We start from the raw sequence: 23,853 nt of genomic DNA on the forward strand, positions 1-23,853 counted from the left end.
TTGCGACTGCACTTGGGGAAAGTTCAGTCTTAAAGTTTCTTTATTTAGTTGAGTAGTTTTTGCTTCTCATAATCTGGATTCGAACATTACTCAAATATTCACTATTCACTGTATACCTGTAACTCTACCTCTTCACTACTTTACTTTAACTGATGCTCTCAAACACTTTATTAAGAGACAAGAAATTCAAGTAATTAACTCTTGATGAGTTCAGCACAGCTGTTAACTGAAAGGCTGAATTCCAGGTGACTCTACCTCATAAAGCTGACTGAGAAAATCCAGCAGAGATGTGCAAAACTGTCTAATCTAATCAAGAGGAGCTACTTTGGAGAATCTTAAATATAAAACTTGCCTATAAAGACTTTGAATGTGGTCAGAATACACTGATACAGTATAACACACTTATTAGTTACATGCATTGTCTTACTATTATCCTTTATAAATAGATGGGTTTTATTTGGACAAGCCCCACAGAAATACAATACATTATATGGACAATATATTGCTTCTTCTGAAGTAAAGAGGATATTAAAAAAACAGTTTGTCCTGCTTTTGTTGGAGTAACTGTCTCTACTGTCCAGGAAAGGCAAATTTGATTGAATACCAGCCCACCTAATACCAAAAGTAATATATGGAGCTCCATCATTCAAGAATACTCTTCCCGTTTCACACTGTAAGCCCAAATAAAGCTGAATTTATTTAAAAACCCGGTTGCCTTGAAAAAGTTAAATAATGGGTAATGAAAACTTGAGTTAGCATAAATTATACAAATATAAAACATTTTATTACATATTAAGTTATTACAACTAAAAGAGAAGTTGATTTAACGTTTTTTTTTTCTTTTTGTTATACCAGTTTATTTGCACAAAAAAATCTATTTAGTGTCTTTTCTTCCAAATTAATCAATACATATGTTGATTTCTTCAACATACTTTTCTATTGAATCCAATTTTACAAAATGTAAATATACATTTTATACATGTTCACACTGTAAGCCTGTAAAAGGTGAATATAGAGGACAGACAATTCATTTTAATATATGATCTACAAGTTGACCAAAGGCAGCTTTGGGGGGAATGACTACACACTGAAGGTGAAAGTCAGAAACTGGAGGACCAAAAAAAAATGCACCAAAAAGAGTTTGTCCCAACAGAATAAACTTATAAGTTATTATAAATTGACTCAAATCAAAGATCTCTGTTTGAATATACAGTGTGCAATAGTTTTAGGCACCTGTGTGAATTTTAGTAAAGAAAAACGTCTGATCTGTGCAGTAAGTGTTATTGTATATATATATATATATATATATATATATATATATATATATATATATATATATATATATATATATATATATATATATCTTTAAAACAATGGTACAAAAAAGGACTTTCACTGAAAGGTACTTTTTTGTACCTTAATGTAAGGGATAGACCCAGCGACAAGCTTTATACTCTTACAGTACAAATCTGTGGTTGGTTGACGCATCATCTTAAAGTAGCTGGTGCTGCATCTGGATGTGGTGTTGTAGAGGAAATCGGTTCCTGACTGGCTGTTCTGCGGGGTGCCGTGTGGAGCAGGGGATTATGGGATTGTTTGTGTGTTTTTGGAATAGAGCTGAAGCGTCTAAAGCGTAGCGTGCTGTACCTGTAGACAGTGTGTGAACACACCTCAGGAGGAAGCTCCAGACTGTGAGAATAAGATCCATTACCTCCATCATTTAAACCTCCAGCCAATCAGATCATTCCTACTCCTCCTCCAGCAGCTGCCGTCTGAACATCTGAGTGTTCCCACCATGTGTCTCACCATATATCAGATAGACCCAATTCACTAAAACTAACCAGTATATCTCCTAAACCCTGCTGGAAGTCTCAGTCCCAGTCCTGCAGACCCTGAAACTCAATACTTTATAACATGTGTCCTGCTCTAACATACCTGTTCCAATTTATAATAAACAATATTAACAATCCATACCAATAAATAACAGTGTAATTACTGGTGAAATACGCATTATTACAGATTTATTACAGTTGTATAGATTATGTAATTACACACCAGCATTAATATTGCTTTTTGACTTAGTGGGTTATTCTGATTTTGCTATTTATAGGTTTATGTTTGAGTAAAATGAAAATTGTTGTTTTATTCTATAAACTACAGACAACATTTCTCCCAAATTCAGACCTCAAAATATTGCAAAAAAACAAGTTCATATTCATAAAGTATTTTTAAGAGTTCAGAAATCAATATTTGGTGGAATAATCCTTTTTTGTTTTTAATCACAGTTTTAATTAATATATCTTGGCATCGTGTTCTTCTCCTCCACCAGTCTTACACACTGCTTTTGGATAACTTTATGCTGCTTTACTCCTGGTGCAAAAATTCAAGCAGTTCAGTTTGGTGGTTTGTTGGTTTGTGATCATCTTCCTCTTGATTATATTCCAGAGGTTTTTTAATTTGGTCAAATCAAAGAAACTCATCATTTTTAAGTGCTCTCTTATTTTATTCCAAAGGTGTTATTTATCAATGTATATTTTAGCAATTAATAGTGTATCGGATGGATTTAGGGCGTGTTGGTGTGTGTTTGGTATCATGAGGGTGCAAATATACTAATTCTCTTAATTTTTCATGCGTGTGGTTAGTTTTTAGACTAATGTGAAATAAACCAATCAGTGTGCCAGTCAGAATTCCCTTTAAGAGCCGGGTGAGCTCTGACTTTGGTGCGTTCGTATCTTAACAGTGCGGCGCTTTTGTGCGTCTCAGCAGAGACAGATACTGAACTGCTTGTTCACGCTGTGAAAATACACCAGCAGCTCATTTAAGGGGAAAAGTAATGTAATTTCATTCTTTATTCTGTTTATTAATGATGTAAAAGCTGGATTTGTGCTCTGCAGCGCATTTATTTTGTGTGTAAGGAGTGGAGGTGTACAAGCGCTCCTGCAAGGCTAAGATAGAATTGGGCAGCTGAATGTTGACTGTTGTCAGGGTTTTAATCAGTCAGTGGAGCTCCTGTGTTTCCTGCAGCCAAGATATAATCACGCCAGAAATTTACCTGAACACACGTCACCTCCAGACGACCACACCCATCAGCGTAGATTTATTCTTAAACTCTGATGCTATTTTAATGGTGCCGGCACAAGGCTTAGCGCTAGTAATTACCACACAATAGCGTTGAGCTATTCCGGTAAGCCAGAGTGCTATCAGATAGCAGTTCATCCCACATAGATTGTTTTAACACTGTGAACATGCAGACTACAGTCCAATAGGCTCACCTCTGAACCGAGAAAGAGCTAGCGCTGCAATTAGCAGTGCTAATGCTAATGCTGCTGCACCCAGCCTTAGTGCTGGAGAAACTTCACTGTAAACTCACCCTTATAATGCTGTACTTCAGCTTTCAGAGTGACTTTACTACTCGTTAATACCTGACTGGTAAAATTCATACATAAGAAGTTTAGGAAAAATATGGTATATTGGTCTAAATCAGGCATGTCAAACATACGGCCCGCGGGCCGGATTAAATCATCCAACGGGCCTGGTCCGGCCCGCGGGCCGTATGTTTGACATAAATTTGGCATAAATTTCTGAGTATGTCAAAAAAAGAAGCGAGTTTCTAGCTCATTTCTATCAAAAGTTGTGATTTTTTTTAAATGAATACAAATTAAATGCTCTCTCCGGTCGCTAGAGGGCAGTAAATGTCCCGCATGCAGCACAGACACGGCAATCTTGCTTCACCACAGCAGCAAGTAGACTGCAGGAATGCAGTGAGAGAGAGAGAGAGAGAGAGAGAGAGAGAGAGAAAAAAAGAAAAAGTGTGATGACACGAAATTTGTTTGCACTCATGAATACAGATCATTAAAAATAAGATTCATCTGGTTTCATATTAAAGACAGTTAATATTGTGCAGTATGTTCTCAGCTTCAGTAGGCCCAGCCTAGTAGTTTGATCTGATGTAGTCTAATCTTATTGCCCATGCACTGCTATAACTTTTATTTTGTATTTCTTTTTTTTTTTTATTTCAAAGCAGTATGACAATTAAGGTGAAAATATTTTTTCATAGCTCCCACTTGAGTTTGTTGATGTGGTGAGTTGGTTCAGGTGTAAAACTGCATTCACTCAACTGTTAAAATAAACCAGTTGTTAACACATTCACCGCCAAACATGAAAATCATTTTTTTCCATTGTTTTATGAATAAATGTGTTGTGCTTAGAAAAGATCCCTTTTCATCCATGATTATAATATGTAGGGTAGGCTAAAAATGTAGGCTGAATAATAAAGCATAGTACTGAAAAACAAAGCTAAATATTTGGAGTTGACATTCTTTTACTGATCCGGCCCACCTGAGAACAGAAAGTCTGGATCCGGCCCCAGAGCCAAACTGAGTTTGACATGCCTGGTCTAAATCATTTATATAAAATATTTTCAACCATTAATTGTTATTCAAAGCAATGTTTGACAGTGATATCAGTATAATCTCTGATAATGAAGCTGATGGTGAAGGAGTGCACAGTGCAGGGGTTGGTCTGGATTGGGACTGGGAAAGCTACAGCTTATAATATATATATATATATATATATATATATATATATATATATATATATATATATATATATATATATATATATATATAGAATAGAATATCCAGTGTATGTGTATTTATATGCACATATACAGTGAGTCCAAGAAGTATTTGATCCCTTGCTGATTTTCTTTGTTTGCCCACTAATAAAGACACTATCCTTCTGCACTTTTAATGGTAGATTTATTCTAACATGGAGAGACAGAATATCAAGACAAAAATCCAGAATATAATTTTAAAGAATATATTTTAATTAATTTGTATTTCAATGAGGAAAATAAGTATTTGATCCCTCTTGCCAAACACACTCAATACTTAGTGGCAAAGCCTTTGTTTGCAAGCACAGCGGTGAGACGTTTGTTGTAGTTAACCACAAGTTTAGCACACACACCAGGGGGAATTTTGGCCCACTCTTCTTTGCAGATCCTCTCTAAATCATGAAGGTTGGTGGGCTGTCGCTTGGCAACTCTGACCTTCAGCTCCCTCCATAGATTTTCGATCGGATTGAGGTCTGGCGACTGGCTGGGCCACTCCATGACCTTAATGTGATTTTTCTTGAGCCAATCCTTTGTTGCCTTTGCTGTATGTTTAGGGTCGTTATCATGTTGGAAGACCCAACCACGGCCCATTTTCAGATCCCTGGCAGAGGGGAGGAGGTTGTCCCTCAGGATTGTGCGGTACATGGCTCCATCCATCTTCCCAGTGATGCGGTGAAGTAGCCCTGTACCCTTGGCAGAGAAACACCCCCAAAACATTATGCTTCCACCTCCATGCTTGACGGTGGGCACAGTGTTCTTGGGGTCATAGGCAGCATTTTTCTTCCTCCACACATGGCGGGTGGAGTTGAGGCCAAAAAGTTCAATTTTGGTCTCGTCTGACCACAAAACCTTCTCCCAATAACTTGGTTCATCTTTCAAATGATCATTGGCATACTTGAGGCGCGCCTCCACATGTGCTCTCTTCAGCAGGGGTACCTTTCGGGCACTGCAGGATGTGAATCCATTGTTGCGCAAAGTGTTGCCAATTGTTTCCTTGCAAACTGTGGTCCCAGCTGCATTCAGGTCATTTGCTAACTCCTGCCGAGTGGTTGCAGGACGATTTCTGACCGTTCTCAGCATCATTGCCACCCCACGAGGCGAAATCTTCTTTGGAGCACCGGGCCGAGGTCTGTTGATTGTCATGTTATACTCTTTAAACTTTCTGATAATTGCACCAATAGTTGTTACTTTCACATCCAACACCTTACTAATCTTTTTGTAGCCCATTCCAGCTTTGTGAAGGTCAACAATTCTGACTCTGAGGTCCTGTGACAGCTCTTTGGTTTTACCCATGTTGGAGACTTGAAATCTGTGTGATCTGTCTGATTCTGTGGACAGGTGTTTTTCACACAAGTGATTAGTGAGAACAGGTGGCTTCAGGTCAGGTAACAAGTTGATTGGGAGTGTCTAACTGGTCTGTAAAAGCCAGAACTTCTAATGAATACTAAGGGATCAAGTACTTATTTCACTCCATGAAATACAAATCAATTAATATATATTCCTTAGATTTATTTTCTGGATTTTCTTTTTAATATTCTGTCTCTCCATGTAAGAATACATCTACCATTAAAAGTATAGAATGATCATGTCTTTATTAGTGGGCCAACGAAGAAAATCAGCAAGGGATCAAATACTTCTTGGACTCACTGTATGTATATACAGCGCTGGAAAAAATAAGATTTGCTATTTATAGGTTTATGTTTGAGTAAAATGAACATTGATGTTTTATTCTATAAACTACAGACATTTCTAACAAATTCCAAATAAAAATATTGAACAATTTAAAATTTGCAAAAAAGATGCAGAGCTTTCAGACCTTGAATAATGCAAAGTAAACAAGTTCATATTCATAAAGTTTTAAGAGTTCAGAAATCAATATTTGGTGGAATAATCCTGGTTGGTTTTTAATCACAGTTTTTTTCATGCATCTTGGCATCATGTTCTTCTCCTCCACCAGTCTTACACACTGCTTTTGGATAACTTTATGCTGCTTTACTCCTGGTGCTAAAAAAATTCCAGCAGTTCAGTTTGGTGGTTTGATGGTTTGTGATCATCCATCTTCCTCTTGATTATATTCCAGAGGTTTTTTTTTTTATTTGGTAAAATTAAAGAAACTCATCGTTTTTAAGTGATCTCTCTGCAGTAATGTTAATCTACACTGATGTTTAGAGTGTTTATCAGCATCTTCATGCTCTCAGCCCCTCCCTCCATCTCTTCATCCCTCCATCCTTCATCCCTCCACCCCTCTGAGCCGTTAGCCGGCGCGGCGGCGGCTGGGCTCCCCCTGTAATAATAATGATGTGTAGCCTGAAGGCCTTCTGATGACGACGCCCCTGAATCTCGGGCGGTAATTGATGAGGCGTGTGTGTGTGTATATATATATATATGTGTGTGTGTGTGTGTGTGTGTGTGTGTGTCTTGTTTCTACAGACTGTAATTGTAATCCCTTTGGCTCTGAGAGCGATCGCTGTAATGCCACGGGGTTTTGTAAGTGTAAGGTTGGAGCGACAGGCGTTAAGTGCCATGAGTGTGAGCCTGGATATTTATGGGACAATGGCTGCAAATGTAAGTAAATATAAAATAACTACCACCTGCCTGACAGTGCACGGCCCTGCTCTATATTATCCTCTCTCTTTCTATCTTTATCTCTCTCTCTCTCTGTCTCTTTGTTATTCTCTCTCTCACTGCACTAAAAAAGCTTATATTTGTGAGTTAAAGCATGTTATAATATTAATATTACAGTATAAACTATGCACTTGTTTTTCCTAAGATGCATAAGATGCATTTTATAGTGTATATTTAAATATAAATAAAATAATGATTTAAGCAAGAAATGTAAAATGCAATTATATTTATATTAGTGGTGTCAATTAAAATATTAGTATATATATATATAATATAAATGAACTAAAAATCAGACATAGAACCTTAAAACAAGTTCACAGTGTTTTCAGTGGGACGTGCAGTGCAGATGTACACAAAGTTAACCTAGTCGCTCAGCCGCGAGCAGTGAACGCTGCACATACCTCGCTCTTAGTGTGTAAACAGCATGGAGCAGCAGAGACAGCAGTTGTTCATAGCAGTATATTGTCTTGTGTAGAATGGGCTGTATATATGTATATATATATATATATATATATATATATATATATATATATATATATATATATATATATATATATATATACATCTATGTCGCTAGCCAATGAAAATCTACAAAACAGCAACTTTACAGGAGAGAGAAAAAAACCTTCTAAACTTTCAAAGGAAGGCAATGTAAAAATAGTTTATTTCAGGCCATTTTAAAGAAATTCTATTGGTCCATTCATGAGGAAATTTTGACACAGTGTAAGAGACACAGTTTCTGTGTTCAAATTATGTAGTAAACTAAAAATCGATAATTGTAGTATAGTACTAGTATATTATTACTTGTCCTTCGTTTTGTAGCAAAATAAAATAATTATATAGAAATTATTTTAGTCATATTGTTTTTATGATTCTTTTATTAATGATATTAATATACTTACTAAATTTAAGACGCTTTTCAATGCAAAGATATAGTTTTTGCAGTCCCTCTCTCCTTCTCTCTCTGTCTCTCTCTCTCTCTCTGCTCTCTCTCTCTCTGCTCTTTCTCTCTCTCTCTCTCTCTCTGTTGATGCCTGTTGCTTGGCTGTGGATATAAAGCTCTCTGGACTAACAGCTTTAGCAGGAGATATATGAATATATACTAACCCAATTTTAACCAATTTACTAATCCCCTCGGCAGTATCTAGGACTCTATGGCACGATGCTCCAGCTTGTAATGCCTCTGAACTCCTGATGCCTGTAGCTGTAGCTTTAGCATGTGCTTCCCCCAGTTCTGCTAATGCAGCTACAGCTCAACATGCTTGGAGGAGAACACTAACTGCTAGTTTCTGCTGTAGTAATGTCGGCTAACAGACACACAATGCTGATATTTCCCTCTACTTTCTAGAGAGGGACAGTAACTATTAATAATAGTGTAAGTGTGGTTTACTTCTAGCAGCGCACTTTTAGAGTGCGCGAGAGACAGCACGAGTGAGCAAGAGAAAGTAAGAGTGAACAAAAGAGAGCGAGTAAGTCAGCATAAGAGTGTAAGTGAGCATAAGAGTGTAAGTGAGCAAGAGACAGAGCAAGTGAGAAAAAGAGAGCGAGTAAGTGAGCATAAAAGTGTAAGTGAGCAATAGAGAGCGAGTGAGCGAGAGACAGTGCAAGTGAGCGAGAGAAAGTAGGAGTGAGCAAAAGAGAGCGAGTAAGTGAGCGAGAGACAGCATGAGTGAGGGATTGAGAGACAGCATGAGGGGACAAAAGAAAGCGAGTAAGTGAGCAAGAGACAGCGCTAGTGAGCAAAAGAGAGCGATTAAGTAAGCAAGACAGTTCGAGTGAGCAAAAGAGAGCGAGAGAGTGCAAGTGAGTAAGAGACAGCACAAGTGAGCAAAACAGACCCAGGAAGACAGAGAGAGACAGTGCAAGTGAGCAAAAGAGAGTGATTAAGTGAGCGAGAGAGTGCAAGTGAGCAAAAGAGAGCGAGTAAGTGAGCAAGAGAGTGCAAGTGAGCAGAAGAGAGCGAGTAAGTGAGCAAGAGAGTGCAAGTGAGTAAGAGAGAGCGATTAAGTGAGCAAAAGAGAGAGATTAAGTGAGCAAAAGAGTGCAAGTGAGCAAAAGAAAGAGAGTAAGTGAGCGAGAGACAGCGCAAGTTAGCGAGAGACAGCACAAGTGAGCAAAAGAGGCCGAGTAAGGGAGCGAGAGACAGCGCAACTGAGCAATAGAGAGCAAGCGAGAGTGAGCAAAAGAAGGTAAGTGAGCGAGAGACAGCACAAGTGAGCAAAAGAGAGCGAGAGACAGCGCAAGTGAGCAAAAGAGAGCAAGTAAGAGAGCAAGAGACAGCACAAGTGAGCAAGTAAGAGAGCAAGAGACAGCACAAGTGAGCAAAAGAGAGCGAGAGACAGCGCAAGTGAGCAAAAGAGAGCAAGTAAGAGAGCGAGAGACAGCACAAGTGAGCAAAAGAGAGCAAGTAAGAGAGCAAGAGACAGCACAAGTGAGCAAGTAAGAGAGCAAGAGACAGCACAAGTGAGCAAAAGAGAGCGAGAGACAGCGCAAGTGAGCAAAAGAGAGCAAGTAAGAGAGCGAGAGACAGCACAAGTGAGCAAAAGAGAGCAAGAGACAGTGAGCGAGAGAGCGAGAGACTTTAGTGAGCGAGAGACTTTTTTCTTCGAGTTTTCAGTACTCAGTTGTACCAAGAAATTTTATTTGGTGCCTTTTTGGCATCTAATTTCGATACCAGCCCTGTGATGAACTGATACTGATCTACAGGTGATATGTAAATAGTAGGCGGGTGTTTTTGGTTACAGTTATATACAGTTTTTGGCTATTGGGTTATAGACACGCCCCCAAATTAACTAAAAACAAGCAAGTGCATAAACTGGCTCACAGTGTCGTGATTCACGACCTTCTGCTTCTGTTTCTCTGGATTTTGTATCCAGTATGAGTTCACTGCTGCTGAGATCTGCTGAACAGCGTGTGGGGTTTATATTTCAGACCAAAAAACACAAAAATAATAAATAAATGAGTAAATATATAAATAAATAAAGGCCAAGGGCATATCAGAGCAGTCAGAACTGAGCAGCTGAGCTAATATTTGTCATGAGGCGCATGTGCTGAAGCCTGGACTAACAGACAGCCCAGCTGGCTGCTCAGACTGCTTACACACACACACACACACACACACACACACACACACATGCAGACATGATAACGTCTGGTACTTCTGTCTCATCACAGAATAGACCTTTCACACTGTGGCAGAATTGAAGTTTTAGAACCACTAAAAGGTTCTGAATCTGCTAAATAATGTAAATTAAAATAGAAATTAATTAAATTAATACCAACAAAATAAACTAAATAATTGGTAAAACAGATTATGATGCTGGTGATTCTGTATCTTCTGTAACTGTAGATTAACCCTTATTTATAAACAGATATACAGAGGAATCTTAGTGGAATCTGTTCAAGTAATGAAGTAAAATACTTTATTACGTTACTTAAGTAGAAATGTAGCTTATCTCTACTTTACTGGAGTCATTATGTTTAATATTTTAATATTTTAACATTATAGTCGTTATGACTTTTAGAAAAAGTGTTTTGGGGAGGAGGGATAGTGCCTTTGTTCTTAATGGCTGTATTTTTTCTCCTTACATTACTTTTTCTCTTATACTTTTTATACTTTTGAAACCAGTACTTTTACTCTTTTACTTAAAGAGTAAAAAGCTTGAGTTCGTTGGAAAATGGAGCACAATGGAAAAATACACTGTTTTATCCTGTATTAGAAACCAAAAACACAAGCTATCCTTCCTTTAATAATAATTTAATAATATATAGTCATATTAATTGACTAATCTTCTTCTAATTTATTTTTTTTTAACTCTTTTCAGTTTTAGCTTGACAATTTATGGAGTTAAATAAATACAAATGTGAGTTATAAAGGCAAAATAAAGACTCTGGCAAGTTCCATTGCTTGTTGTAACTTTTCCAAATTAAACATATTTTTTATCTTTTTTCAATTCTGAATCTAACAACACATATATTTAACTATTCAAAACATGTACTGATCAAACTCAAACAGCTTTACTGATTTGTTTTGCAAGGTTTATAATATCCAAAGCTGGTTAAAAAACTAATGTAACATTTAAAAAAAGCAAAATCCACTAATTCCTTTAATTTTCTCTAAAGAAAGTCTTTGTTTTAAAGAAAGGGTTATTGACTGCATGTTCAAATAATTGATATTTATGACAAAAAAACGTCACTCCTGTTACAGGAACTCACTCCTGTTACTTTTTATGTTTTGAGTAACAGTAATGAAAGTTAGAACAACAAAAATTAGTTGTTAGCATAGAATTAGAAAAAAAAACTCAAAAATAGCTAAACGACGGCTATGCTAATAGCATGAGGACACTGAGCACATTCTAATGATTTTTCCAAAATTTGTATTTTAATAATAAACTAATAAGATGTAAGAATGAATTTAGGTAACAGGACTGAGTGTTGAGATTGAGCTCCTCAGTCATCATTACAATAAGAGCAAATATACAGAAAAACTAATGAGGGAACTTAATTTTGGTTACTTTTCCATGATCTTCAGACGAACCAGCTGATGACATCACTTCCTGTTGTAGATGTGACTTCCTGTTGTAGAATGTTTCAGATGTTTCAGATGGGGTAATGTGTTACGGTAACAGGAGTGAGTAAAAACCCAGGGATACAACTAAAATGACGCACAATAATGCAAAAAATACATCTCTGAATGATTTTAATAAATATATTTTATGGTAAAGAGAGTGGGGGTACAGGTAACAAATGCTATTTTTTCAGTATTCTATGTAGTTTTTATTATTTTTTTTAAATTACATATCTATAGTTTTTCAAATAGTTCAATGTCCAAATCACTATGTTTAATAATAAAATGTATTTTAAAGTTATTTTGTAACTGTGCACATTTATACATGTAATTTCCTGGGGACAAAAATGGCACCCATTCAGTGGTATGGTCCTTAACTATATTAAAAGTGGAGCAATATTTAAACACAGGGAAGGAGTTAAAATTTAACACTTGACTTTATTTGTGTCACGAATGAGGGAGGGATGGACGTAAGTGCAATATATATTTATTTTAAATAAACAAGATAACTTAAATCAAAACAAACAAAACACTGGTTACGCAAAACAAGACTTGGATAATAACAAACTAAGAAACACAGACTAAGAAACTAGGACTAGGAAACATACGGGCAGCAAGGATACATACAGACTAAGGATATAGGATATAGGATACAAAATACAGGATACAAAATACAAAAGACTCGACACTGAACATTCTAACAGAGGGGCTTAAATACAAGAGGAGAGTGAGAAACACCTGGGCTAGGAAGACGAGGGGGCGGGGTTACAAACAGGACACAGGTGAGAACACTGATGCTACAGGGCAGGGCTGGGGCGGAGCTAGGGTGGAGACAAATACTAACAACAACAATAGCACATGGCTGTGAACACTGACAGGAAAACAGAGGGGCAGGAGCACAAGAGACCAAACGAGGGAGAAACAGAAGACAGACAAAGGCTAAACTGTGACATTACCCCCCCTCAACGGCGCCACTACCAGAGGCGCCGAGAGAGAGGGAACAGGGACTGGACAGGGGACACGAACGGAGACTGGACAGAGGACTGGACATTAGACTGGGACAGAGACTGGACTGTGGAGGAGAACATAGACTGGGCTAGGGGCTTAGACTGGACAGAGGGTAGGGACTGGACTGTGGACGGAAACAGAGACTGGACAGGGGACCGAACAGGAGACGGAGACTGGACAGGGAACGGAGACTGAGACTGGACAGGGAACGGAGACTGAGACTGGACAGGGGACAGGACACAGGGCTGGACAGGAGGCTGGACACGGGGCTGAGACTGGACAGGGGGCTGGACAAAACTGGACCGGGGAACTGGAACAAATACCTGGACAGGGACGGACACAAACACAGTGACAGGGACGGGAACAGGAAAACCACCGGGGACAGGAATGGGAACAAACACAGACACCGGGACCAGGACAGGGAGAGACACGGGAACAAACATTGGTGGGTGCCCAGGACTGGCGAAAGTCTGTACGGAAGTCCAAGGAGCCAGCCTGGGCACAGTTCTGGGGGCAAAGACAGGGGGCCTTGGGGCAGGCCTGGGGGTATACAAAGTTCTGGGAGTGGGCACAGGGTCAGAGGTGGCCGGAGCCGCGGGCACAGGGTCAGAGGCGGCCGGAGCCGCGGGCACAGGGTCAGAGGCGGCCGGAGCCGCGGGCACAGGGTCAGAGGCGGCCGGAGCCGCGGGCACAGGGTCAGAGGCGGCCGGAGCCGCGGGCACAGGGTCAGAGGCAGTGGGTACCACATGAGCGGCAGGCACTGCAGACACAGGAGCTGAGGCTGTAGCAGCGGGAGCTGCTGGTGCTGGAGCTGAGGCTGTAGCAGCGGGAGCTGCTGGTGCTGGAGCTGAGGCTGTAGCAGCGGGAGCTGCTGGTGCTGGAGCTGAGGCTGTAGCAGCGGGAGCTGCTGGTGCTGGAGCTGAGGCTGTAGCAGCGGGAGCTGCTGGTGCTGGAGCTGAGGCTGTAGCAGCGGGAGCTGCTGGTGCTGGAGCTGAGGCTGTAGCAGCGGGAGCTGCTGGAGCTGGAGCTGTGGCAGCAGGTGCTGGAGCTGGAGCTGTGGCAGCAGGTGCTGGAGCTGGAGCTGTGGCAGCAGGTGCTGGAGCTGGAGCTGTGGCAGCAGGTGCTGGAGCTGGAGCTGTGGCAGCAGGTGCTGGAGCTGGAGCTGTGGCAGCAGGTGCTGGAGCTGGAGCTGTGGCAGCAGGTGCTGGAGCTGGAGCTGTGGCAGCAGGTGCTGGAGCTGGAGCTGTGGCAGCAGGTGCTGGAGCTGGAGCTGTGGCTGGAGCAGCGGTAGCTGCTGGTGCTTGAGCTGGAGCTGAGGCTGGAGCAGCGGGTGCTGCTGGTGCTTGAGCTGGAGCTGAGGCTGGAGCAGCGGGTGCTGCTGGTGCTTGAGCTGGAGCTGAGGCTGGAGCAGTGGGTGCAGCTTGAGCAGGCGCGGCGGGTGCAGCTTGAGCAGGCGCGGCGGGTGCAGCTTGAGCAGGCGCGGCGGGTGCAGCTTGAGCAGGCGCGGCGGGTGCAGCTTGAGCAGGCGCGGCGGGTGCAGCTTGAGCAGGCGCGGCGGGTGCAGCTTGAGCAGGCGCGGCGGGTGCAGCTTGAGCAGGCGCGGCGGGTGCAGCTTGAGCAGGCGCGGCGGGTGCAGCTTGAGCAGGCGCGGCGGGTGCAGCTTGAGCAGGCGCGGCGGGTGCAGCTTGAGCAGGCGCGGCGGGTGCAGCTTGAGCAGGCGCGGCGAGTCTAGGAGCTCGTGACCTGGGAGTAGGCACAGGAGCAGAGGCTGGACCCCCATGCACATGAACTGGGGTAACAGCGGGCACAGAGTCAGAGGCGGCCGGGGCCGCGGGAACTGGGTCAAAGGCGGCCGGGGCCGCGGGAACTGGGTCAGAGGCGGCCGGGGCCGCGGGAACTGGGTCAGAGGCGGCCGGGGCCGCGGGAACTGGGTCAGAGGCGGCCGGGGCCGCGGGAACTGGGTCAGAGGCGGCCGGGGCCGCGGGAACTGGGTCAGAGGCGGCCGGAGCCGCGAGCAGCGCTGATCCAGAGGCGGCCGGAGCCGCGAGCAGCGCTGAAACAGAGGCGGTGGGTCCTGCTGGCGTGAGCGCGGCAGGCACCGCGGGTACAAAGTCAGAGACGGCCGGAGCCGCGAGCAGCGCTGATCCAGAGGCGGCCGGAGCCGCGAGCAGCGCTGAAACAGAGGCGGTGGGTCCTGCTGGCGAAGAAGCCGCTTCAGCGGGAGCCGAGAGTGCGGCTGCCGCCAAGATCCGGACTGGAACCGCAGACTCAGCAGTGGGCGTGGCTGAAAACACCGGACCGGAGCTTGCTTCCGGAGCAGGAGTCGAAAACCCGGAATCCAGCCGGGCTGTACAGCTGGGATCCGGCCGAGCTTGAGAGCTGGGAGTCGGCCGGGCTTGAGAGCTGGAAGGCGGCCGGGCTTGAGAGCTGGAAGGCGGCCGGGCTTGAGAGCTGGAAGGCGGCCGGGCTTGAGAGCTGGAATGCGGCCGGGCTTGAGAGCTGGAAGGCGGCCGGGCTTGAGAGCTGGAAGGCGGCCGGGCTTGAGAGCGCGGTGGAGTTAGCAGGCTAGCTAGCTTAGCTGGAGCTGGGCTGACGAGCTCCAAGCCAAGGAGAGGCGCCGGGAGCGGTTCATCTCCCCGAATTTGCTCGGCGAGGAACCGCAGATATTCGAGGTCCGCCTTCCTCGTAGCCTGCCACCTTGCTACGTCCATATTTTTGGTCGAGTCTTATGTCACGAATGAGGGAGGGATGGACGTAAGTGCAATATATATTTATTTTAAATAAACAAGATAACTTAAATCAAAACAAACAAAACACTGGTTACGCAAAACAAGACTTGGATAATAACAAACTAAGAAACACAGACTAAGAAACTAGGACTAGGAAACATACGGGCAGCAAGGATACATACAGACTAAGGATATAGGATATAGGATACAAAATACAGGATACAAAATACAAAAGACTCGACACTGAACATTCTAACAGAGGGGCTTAAATACAAGAGGAGAGTGAGAAACACCTGGGCTAGGAAGACGAGGGGGCGGGGTTACAAACAGGACACAGGTGAGAACACTGATGCTACAGGGCAGGGCTGGGGCGGAGCTAGGGTGGAGACAAATACTAACAACAACAATAGCACATGGCTGTGAACACTGACAGGAAAACAGAGGGGCAGGAGCACAAGAGACCAAACGAGGGAGAAACAGAAGACAGACAAAGGCTAAACTGTGACAATTTGCTGTGTACTGTTTCATTTTATTAATAATTAATATTAATATTTGAATGAGAAAACACATTTGGTTCTACTGTGTTCATTATATGAAATTCGCCTGAATGTAATGCATTTTTAATATTTGTATTATATTGTATAATTATATGAATATATAAATGAATAACAGAGAAGGTAACTCCATATTTTTCTCCACTCCCCCATACACCCATGTGTGTGTATGTGTGTGTGTGTGTGTGTTTTCCCATCTGTATGCAGATTGGAGAGAGCAATTAAAACTCCAATCTCTCCTCAAATACTGCAGCATTCTCTGTGCAGCACCTCGCCATCCCTCGCCTCCATAAATATTACCCTTCATATCAAAAGCAAACCTAATAAATCGCCCAATTTATTCTCCACTCACAGTCTGTTTACATGCCCTGAACCGCCAACGTGACTGACGGGGAGGGGCGGGGCTCTGTGGGGGGAGGGAGGATGAGGGTTGGTGGGTTAGGCTTCGGTAGATCGCAGGAATTTTAAAGTGTCATCAGATTATAATCAGATTTCTTATTTCACACTTCCCTACTGATTTTAACTCATTCTAGACTGATAAAAAACTAAACATACAAGAGAAACGGCTTCAGATTGGGAAATCGTGGTTTGCATGGTCTAAACAGACTGTAGGGGGCGCTACAGGTGAGCAGCACAGTGGTTGTTGGAGGCTACACAAAGTATTTAAGCAGATCTTAGCTTCTAATTTATGTTCATTCCACCTTAAATAGTGCAAGAGTGTGGGATAGGTAAGCAGCACAGTGGTTATTGAAGGCTACACAAGGTATTTAAGCAGATATTAGCTTCTAATTTATGTTCATTCCACCTTAAATAGTGCAGTAGTATGGGATAGGTGAGCAGCACAGTGGTTATTAAAGGCTACACAAAGTATCTAAGCAGATATTAGCTTCTTATTTATGTTCATTCCACCTTAAATAGTGCAAGAGTGTGGGATAGGTAAGCAGCACAGTGGTTGTTGGAGGCTACACAAAGTATCTAAGCAGATATTAGCTTCTAATTTATGTTCATTCCACCTTAAATAGTGCAGTAGTATGGGATAGGTGAGCAGCACAGTGGTTATTGAAGGCTACACAAAGTATCTAAGCAGATATTAGCTTCTTATTTATGTTCATTCCACCTTAAATAGTGCAAGAGTGTGGGATAGGTAAGCAGCACAGTGGTTGTTGGAGGCTACACAAAGTATCTAAGCAGATATTAGCTGCTAATTTATGTTCATTCCACCTTAAATACTGCAGCAGTTTGGGACAGGTGAGCAGCACAGTGGTTGTTGGAGGCTACCAAAGTATCTAAGCAGATATTAGCGTCTAATTTACTTTAATTCCACCTTAAATAGTGCAAGAGTGTGAGATAGGTAAGCACAATGGTTGTTGAAGGCTACACAAAGTATTTAAGCAGATATCAACTCCTAGTTTAAGGTGAGGAAGAAGGGAGGGGAGGTGTTTTTGGTGTGGTGATGGATGAGAGCAGGGCTTTTTCTGCTATATCTAGGCTACTTTTCTGTGTTTGGGTATTTTTCGATCCTGCCATCGCTTCCTATTTATACGTTGAGTCATTGGTTTTAAACCGCGGCTAAAAAAAGGGAAGAAACAGAAGCGAGCCGGGAAACGATCGAGCGCCTCCAATTGAGACGTCAATACGGTTTGTTACCGAAGCGTAGCAGGTGGGGACCGGACCCTAACGAAGGGATTGTGTTTGTGGGAAGAATAGCGAGAGAGCGAGAGAAAAAAGAGAGGAAAGAAAGAAAGAAAGCAGAGCGTATCGATCCAGCCCTCTTTTCCCAGCCGAGGCCTCCGGCTAAATCACCCCATCCCCCCCAAACCCTCCCCAAACCAACACAGCAGGTAATGCATTTAATACAAACTCACAGGTATAAACTCAGGTCACCCAGCTCTACATCTCTCTCTCTCTCTCTCTATCACTCTTTCTCTCTATCACTCTTTCTCTGTATCGCTATTTATCTCATTGTCTGTCTGTTTGTGTGTGTGTGTGAAGGTGTGGAGACAGGTGGAGTGATAAGTAAGAGAGTGAGAGCGTGATCGGGTTAAAAGTGTGTTTTCAGCTACCAATGTACATAACTGAAGTCGGCTTTTTATTAGGCAGCTTCTTATTAATTTTACATTCCACCTTAAATGATGTAGCAGCTATGTTCTGGCCCTAGTATTTGTCCCACGCTGCTCCGCTATTTAAGGTGGAATGAAAGTAATTAGAAGCTAATATCTGCTTAGATACTTTGTGTAGCCTCCAACAACCATTGTGCTGCTCACCTATCCCAAATTACTGCACTATTTAAGGTGGAATGAAAGTAATTAAAAGCTAATATCTGCTTAGTATCTTGCATAGCCTCCAACAACCGCTGTGCTGCTCACCTGTCCAAATGAAGTCGGCTTTTTATTAGGCAGCTTCTTATTTAATTTTACGTTCCACCTTAAATTATGCAGCAGCTATGTTCTGGGCCTAGTATTTGTCCCACGCTGCTCCGCTATTTAAGGTGGAATGAAAGTAATTAGAAGCTAATATCTGCTTAGATACTTTGTGTAGCCTCCAACAACTGATGTGCTGCTCACCTGTCCCACACTTCTGCACTATTTAAGGTGGAATGAAAGTAAATAGAAGCTAATATCTGCTTATTTTTTTATTTCTAATTTTTCCCATTTTCTCCCCAATTTTGCACTCCGCCTCTTTTTGAACTGCTGCTGATGCTAATGTTGCATTACTGAGTAGCATCACAGTGCTAACGCTCAGAGCAAAGCGCAGCGACTCGTTTCTGATACATCAGCTCACAGATGCAGCCTTGTGCTGATCCACATCACCCTAAGAGTGATGAGGGGAAAGAGAGAGCACCATCTACTGTACTGTACCCACCCAATACTCAGTAATTAAACAATTAAACAGCACTCTAGTGTGTGTGTTTGTGTGTGTGTAAAACAGTATGTGTATTAATGCAATAACTACACCCGAAATACACAAAAATTCACTAACCAACCTGCATGCAATTTAATGTAACACACAAAAAGTCTAATATACTTAATTTTGTCCAAATGTAAATATAAATGCGTTTACTAAAAATAAAATTACATATAACTAAAAATACATTGAAAGTCAACATTAATTATAACACATTATCACCAGTGATGCCCCAACACACCAGGAGACTCCGCCTCTTTTTGAACTCTTTTTGTAGCTTCACAGCGCTAACGCTCGGAGGAAAGCGCAGCAACTCGGTTCTGATACATCAGCTCACAGACGCAGCCGTGTGCTGATCCACATCCCCCTAGGAGTGATGAGGGGAAAGAGAGAGTGCCATGTACTGTACTGTACCCACCCAGAGAGAGAGAGAGAGAGCAAGACCAACTGTGCTCTCTCAGGGCTCCGGCAGCTTGATGGAAAAGCTGCATGAGCGGGATTTGAACCTGCGACCTCCCGCCTGAGAAAGAGAGGTTCTAAGGGCGAGGAAAGTGGATGTTTAATTAATAAAAAAACTTTGCACCCCGAAGCTAAAGCATGTCAGTGTAATTAAAGCACTCCATCGCTCGCGCTCCGGCGCCGGCCGCTAACGAGCTTCCCTAATTGGCACAAAGTCGGCGGCATAAGCCTCCTTTATGATCCTCTTCTCAGACAAATGAGCGTAAATGACCCCGGCGTAATCCGAGCGGCTAATCACGCGCAGGGCGGCTAACTGGAGAGCGTCTGAAGAGCTCTAGAGCTGGTTAGCGCACTGATTAGCGAAGAGACGGACGTGCTAGCTCACGCTGTGTTTATCACATGATCACCATCATTTATCCACTCCAACAATCTTTCTGATCCCACGTCTGAAATAAATAACCCGACTCCCTCAGACCTGACCCAGACCTGCTCAGAGATACACCTGATTACACTACAGCATGATCTGATGCTAATGCTAAATTATTGCAGATGCTAATTTTGATCCATTCAAAGAAGAATAGATCATTTCTATTGGTCCATTCATCATGCAATTCTATAATGTACAATACAAATTAGTATACTTATTATAGACATAAATTAAAGTGCATATCAAGCTTTCATTGGTTTCTTTGGTTACAGTTCTATTTCTTTTTCTTTTTCTGGAGTGAAATGAGATAAAAAAAAAACAAATTTAATAGAAATAAAAGAAACATTAGACAATGCCTAAAGATTAGAAATAAACATGAAGAAATATGTATGTGTGTGTATACGTGTATAAGTGTATGAATGCAATAAATACATCCATAATTTACTCAAATTCACTAAGCAACCTGAATGCGATTTAACGTAACGCAAAAAAGTATACATAAAATTAAATGTAATATACTGAATTCTATTCTAAATATATACATGTAAATGCATCTACAAAAAAAGATAAAATTGAATATAACTTAAAATACAGTGAAAGTCGACACCAATTATATCACATCTACATCTACGTGGTCATTAAAAAAGAAACATATCAAACATGTATATGTATATGTAAATACAGCTCTAAAAAATGAAGAGAGCACTTCAGTTTCTGAATCAGTTTCTCTGATTTTGCTATTTATAGGTTTATGTTTGTGTAAAATGAACATTGTTGTTTTATTCTATAAACTACAGACAACATTTCTCCCAAATTACAAATAAATATATTATAATTTAGAGCATTTATTTACAGAAAATGAGAAATGACTGAAATAACAAAAAGATGCAGAGCTTTCAGACCTCAAATAATGCAAAGAAAACAAGTTCATATTCATAAAGTTTTTAAGAGTTCAGAAATAATCAATATTTGGTGGAAAAACCCTGGTTTTAATTACAGTTACATGCATCTTGGCATCATGTTCTCCTCCACCAGTCTTACACACTGCTTTTGGATAACTTTATGCTGCTTTACTCCTGGTGCAAAATCTTCCTCTTGATTATATTCCACAGTTTTTCAATTTGATAAAATCAAAGAATTTCATCATTTTTGGTCTCTTTTTTTCCAGGGCTGTATAGTGAGTTTTAAGCATTTTGATCCTGTGTTAATTTCGGAAGACTAACTAACAATGTTTTTTCTATTGAAGTTCTATTTTGTATTTCATTTCACCCCAGAAAAAGAACAGAAGAAACCAATGAAAGCTTGATATGGACTTTTATTTATGTCCATAATGAGTGTACTAATTTATATTGTACATTTATAGAATTGCATGATGAATGAACCAATAGAAATGCTCAAATTTAAATCTGATTGACTGACTTTTTTCTTAATCCTATAAAGATGTCATACAAGGTTTTTTTTGCAGGTACTAGTATCTAATAAATCTAAATCATGTGATGATATCTAGTTACTTAATGTTCGGAGCGTTCTGTACACTGAGCTCAAACCTGCAAATATTACCTCACCTAAAAATAGCCTCGCATTCAGGTTCAGTACTTTTATATTGTTTCACGTTGTTTTATATTGTTCAGGTCAATTATCTGAGAAATGATCTTCAGTTTTCTTCAGTTAGAAATTCTATTATTGCTGATATTAGATTTTTCTGTTCTGTTCTATATTTCAATCAATATTCACTTACCTGCGCTCAGTTATTGACTGTTTCCTCCAGTTTTCTGCTGTGAATGGGTATATGATCTCTCCCAGCACTGCGCTAACGTCTAACACTGGAAATGAGTGTAATTAGAGTGTGTGTGTGTGTGTGTGTGTGTGTGTGTATGGGTGGATTAGTTTGTGTACACTGTAAGGACAAGGTCTCTGAAGAAAGACAGGATTTCGCCTCTTGCTCATGAATATTCATTCAGGCAAATATATCGTCTCTGATTGGCTAACAGCGCTGCGGCAGAGAATTCCTGGCTGCCTTCCCTCCCACAGTCAATTTTACAAACTGTGCTTCCCTAGTGTATATTATTTAATGTCTCGGTAAAACTCAGAATCCACCGGAGATCCGATTTAAACCTACAGTTACTTACACAAGATAGCTAACGCTAACTAGCTCTGTAAACAGAAGCAGTAAACAGATTAAACAAAGCTGTTAGCTCCTCCTTAGCTATAGCTCCTAATGCTGTAGCCCGGGTTAAGCTCCGCCTGTGGGCGTTCCTAAGCCGAGATGGGCGAGGCCATGTAGTCATTGGTTAATGTAGACACCCTAACGTCTCCCTGATCAACTCGTATTTCTGAGGATTTTCTTTTACTAGCTACTGCAGACAATGGAGGCTGAAGAACAGTTTCATATGTAGCATGTATAGAGTATACAACTCAGAGAGTCCTATAGTATTTCACAAAGAACTAGAAAAAGCGAATTTTAGTGAAAGAAGACCTTTAAAGTCATGAAAACGATTAAGGGACACATATGGAATTATATAGTAAACAGTAAAAAAGTGTTATTTCTCCACATGAATCAGATTTAGGACCACATGTGAAAGCATTTAAAAACCACATTGAGCTGCATTGAGCAAAAAATCAGATTTGGGTCACTTTAGCCTGGTAATGTGAGCGTAGCCTTATAAGACTCTAAAGTATAAAACATATTCTGGTTTGTTTAAAACTTTTAACACTTGTTAACAGAGTTATTGTGTATAATACAGTGGTATGAAAAAGTTTGGGCACCCCTGATAATTTGCATCATTTTCTTTTATAAAATCATTGGTTGTTGGGATCAGCAATTTCAGTTAAATATATCATATAGCAGATGAACACAGTGATATTTGAGAAGTGAAATGAAGTTTATAGGTTTCAAGTCAAAGCAGTTTCTTCCTCCGTGGTGTCCTCCTGTGAACACCAGGAACTCTAGGATTCTTCCTCACCTCATTGATCATTCTGCATGCGCTGTGCTCTTGCAGTCATCTTTACAGGACTTTACCCGGCCTAGGGAGAGTAGCAGCAACAGTGCTGAACTTTCTCTATTTGTAGAGCATCTGTCTTCCCGTGGACTCATGAACAACAATTAGCTCTTAGAAAAGATTATCATTAGCCTAGGGGTTCACTGTGAATATTAACATGTTAACAAGTGTTCAATAAAACTATGCAAACATATATTATTTTGTGTGGTATTAGTTTAAGCAGACTGTCTTTGTCTATTGTTGTGACTTAGATGGAGATCAGAACACATTTAATGACCAATTTATACTTTTACTTGCAACTGTGTATGGTATATTTAACTGAAATTGCTGATCTGAACTATATATCTGAATTATAAAGGAAATTTGTCCTGTTTTTATACCACTGTAGAATGTAAAATATTACGAAAAGAAAGAAAACACATTGAATAAGAGAAAAAGGTGTGTCCAAACTTTTGACTGGTACAGTATATAATAAATATATGCTAGTTGTTAAGTCTGTATGATGTTGAGTCTGAGCTGAGCAGCTGTGCTGGACTGTTTTTCTGTATTTTTACAGCTTTTTTCACTTGTTTGGGTAATTTCCTCTCCTGGCCGGCTCGCCAGAATTTTCAGAAATGTTGATTGGTCCAAAAATGCCAGACTGCCTTTGTGAGAGTTTGACAAATACAGAGAAAATCTGAATCTGTGATGGATTTTGAAGAATAATTGTGATGGTTATGAGGAAGTGGGGGAAAAATACCTCTTTTAATAAAAAAATATTATTCATTGTTTCTGGATGCAGTGTATCAGCCATGGCATGCGTGCTATCTGATATGTGCTGCTTTAGTTTACAACAGAAGAACATTTATAACACAGTTTGAACACATTTTACACACATAATGTCATAATACATTCATAAACGTAGTAACATAGATTAAAAATATCATCTATAGATAAATGTGTAAAATCTACATAGGGCTTAGTTGG

General features: G+C 41.0%; 1 protein-coding gene across 9 annotated transcripts in view; it reads left to right on the plus strand.

Annotated features, from left to right (window-relative positions):
• The window catches only part of ntng1a (netrin g1a), a 251,461-nt gene that overhangs the window by 223,988 nt on the left and 3,620 nt on the right, over positions 1–23,853 (plus strand). For 5 of the 9 annotated variants that reach the window (XM_049480888.1, XM_049480890.1, XM_049480887.1 and 2 more), the window contains one exon: positions 7,046–7,180. The exons of the other annotated variants lie outside the window; for them this stretch is intronic. In XM_049480888.1, the coding sequence (XP_049336845.1) occupies positions 7,046–7,180 (135 nt within the window). The remainder of the gene's footprint in view (positions 1–7,045; positions 7,181–23,853) is intronic. 9 annotated transcript variants of the gene reach the window in all.

Source organism: Astyanax mexicanus, chromosome 6 (genome assembly GCF_023375975.1).
Source record: "Astyanax mexicanus isolate ESR-SI-001 chromosome 6, AstMex3_surface, whole genome shotgun sequence".
NCBI classification, from domain to species: Eukaryota; Metazoa; Chordata; class Actinopteri; order Characiformes; family Acestrorhamphidae; genus Astyanax; species Astyanax mexicanus.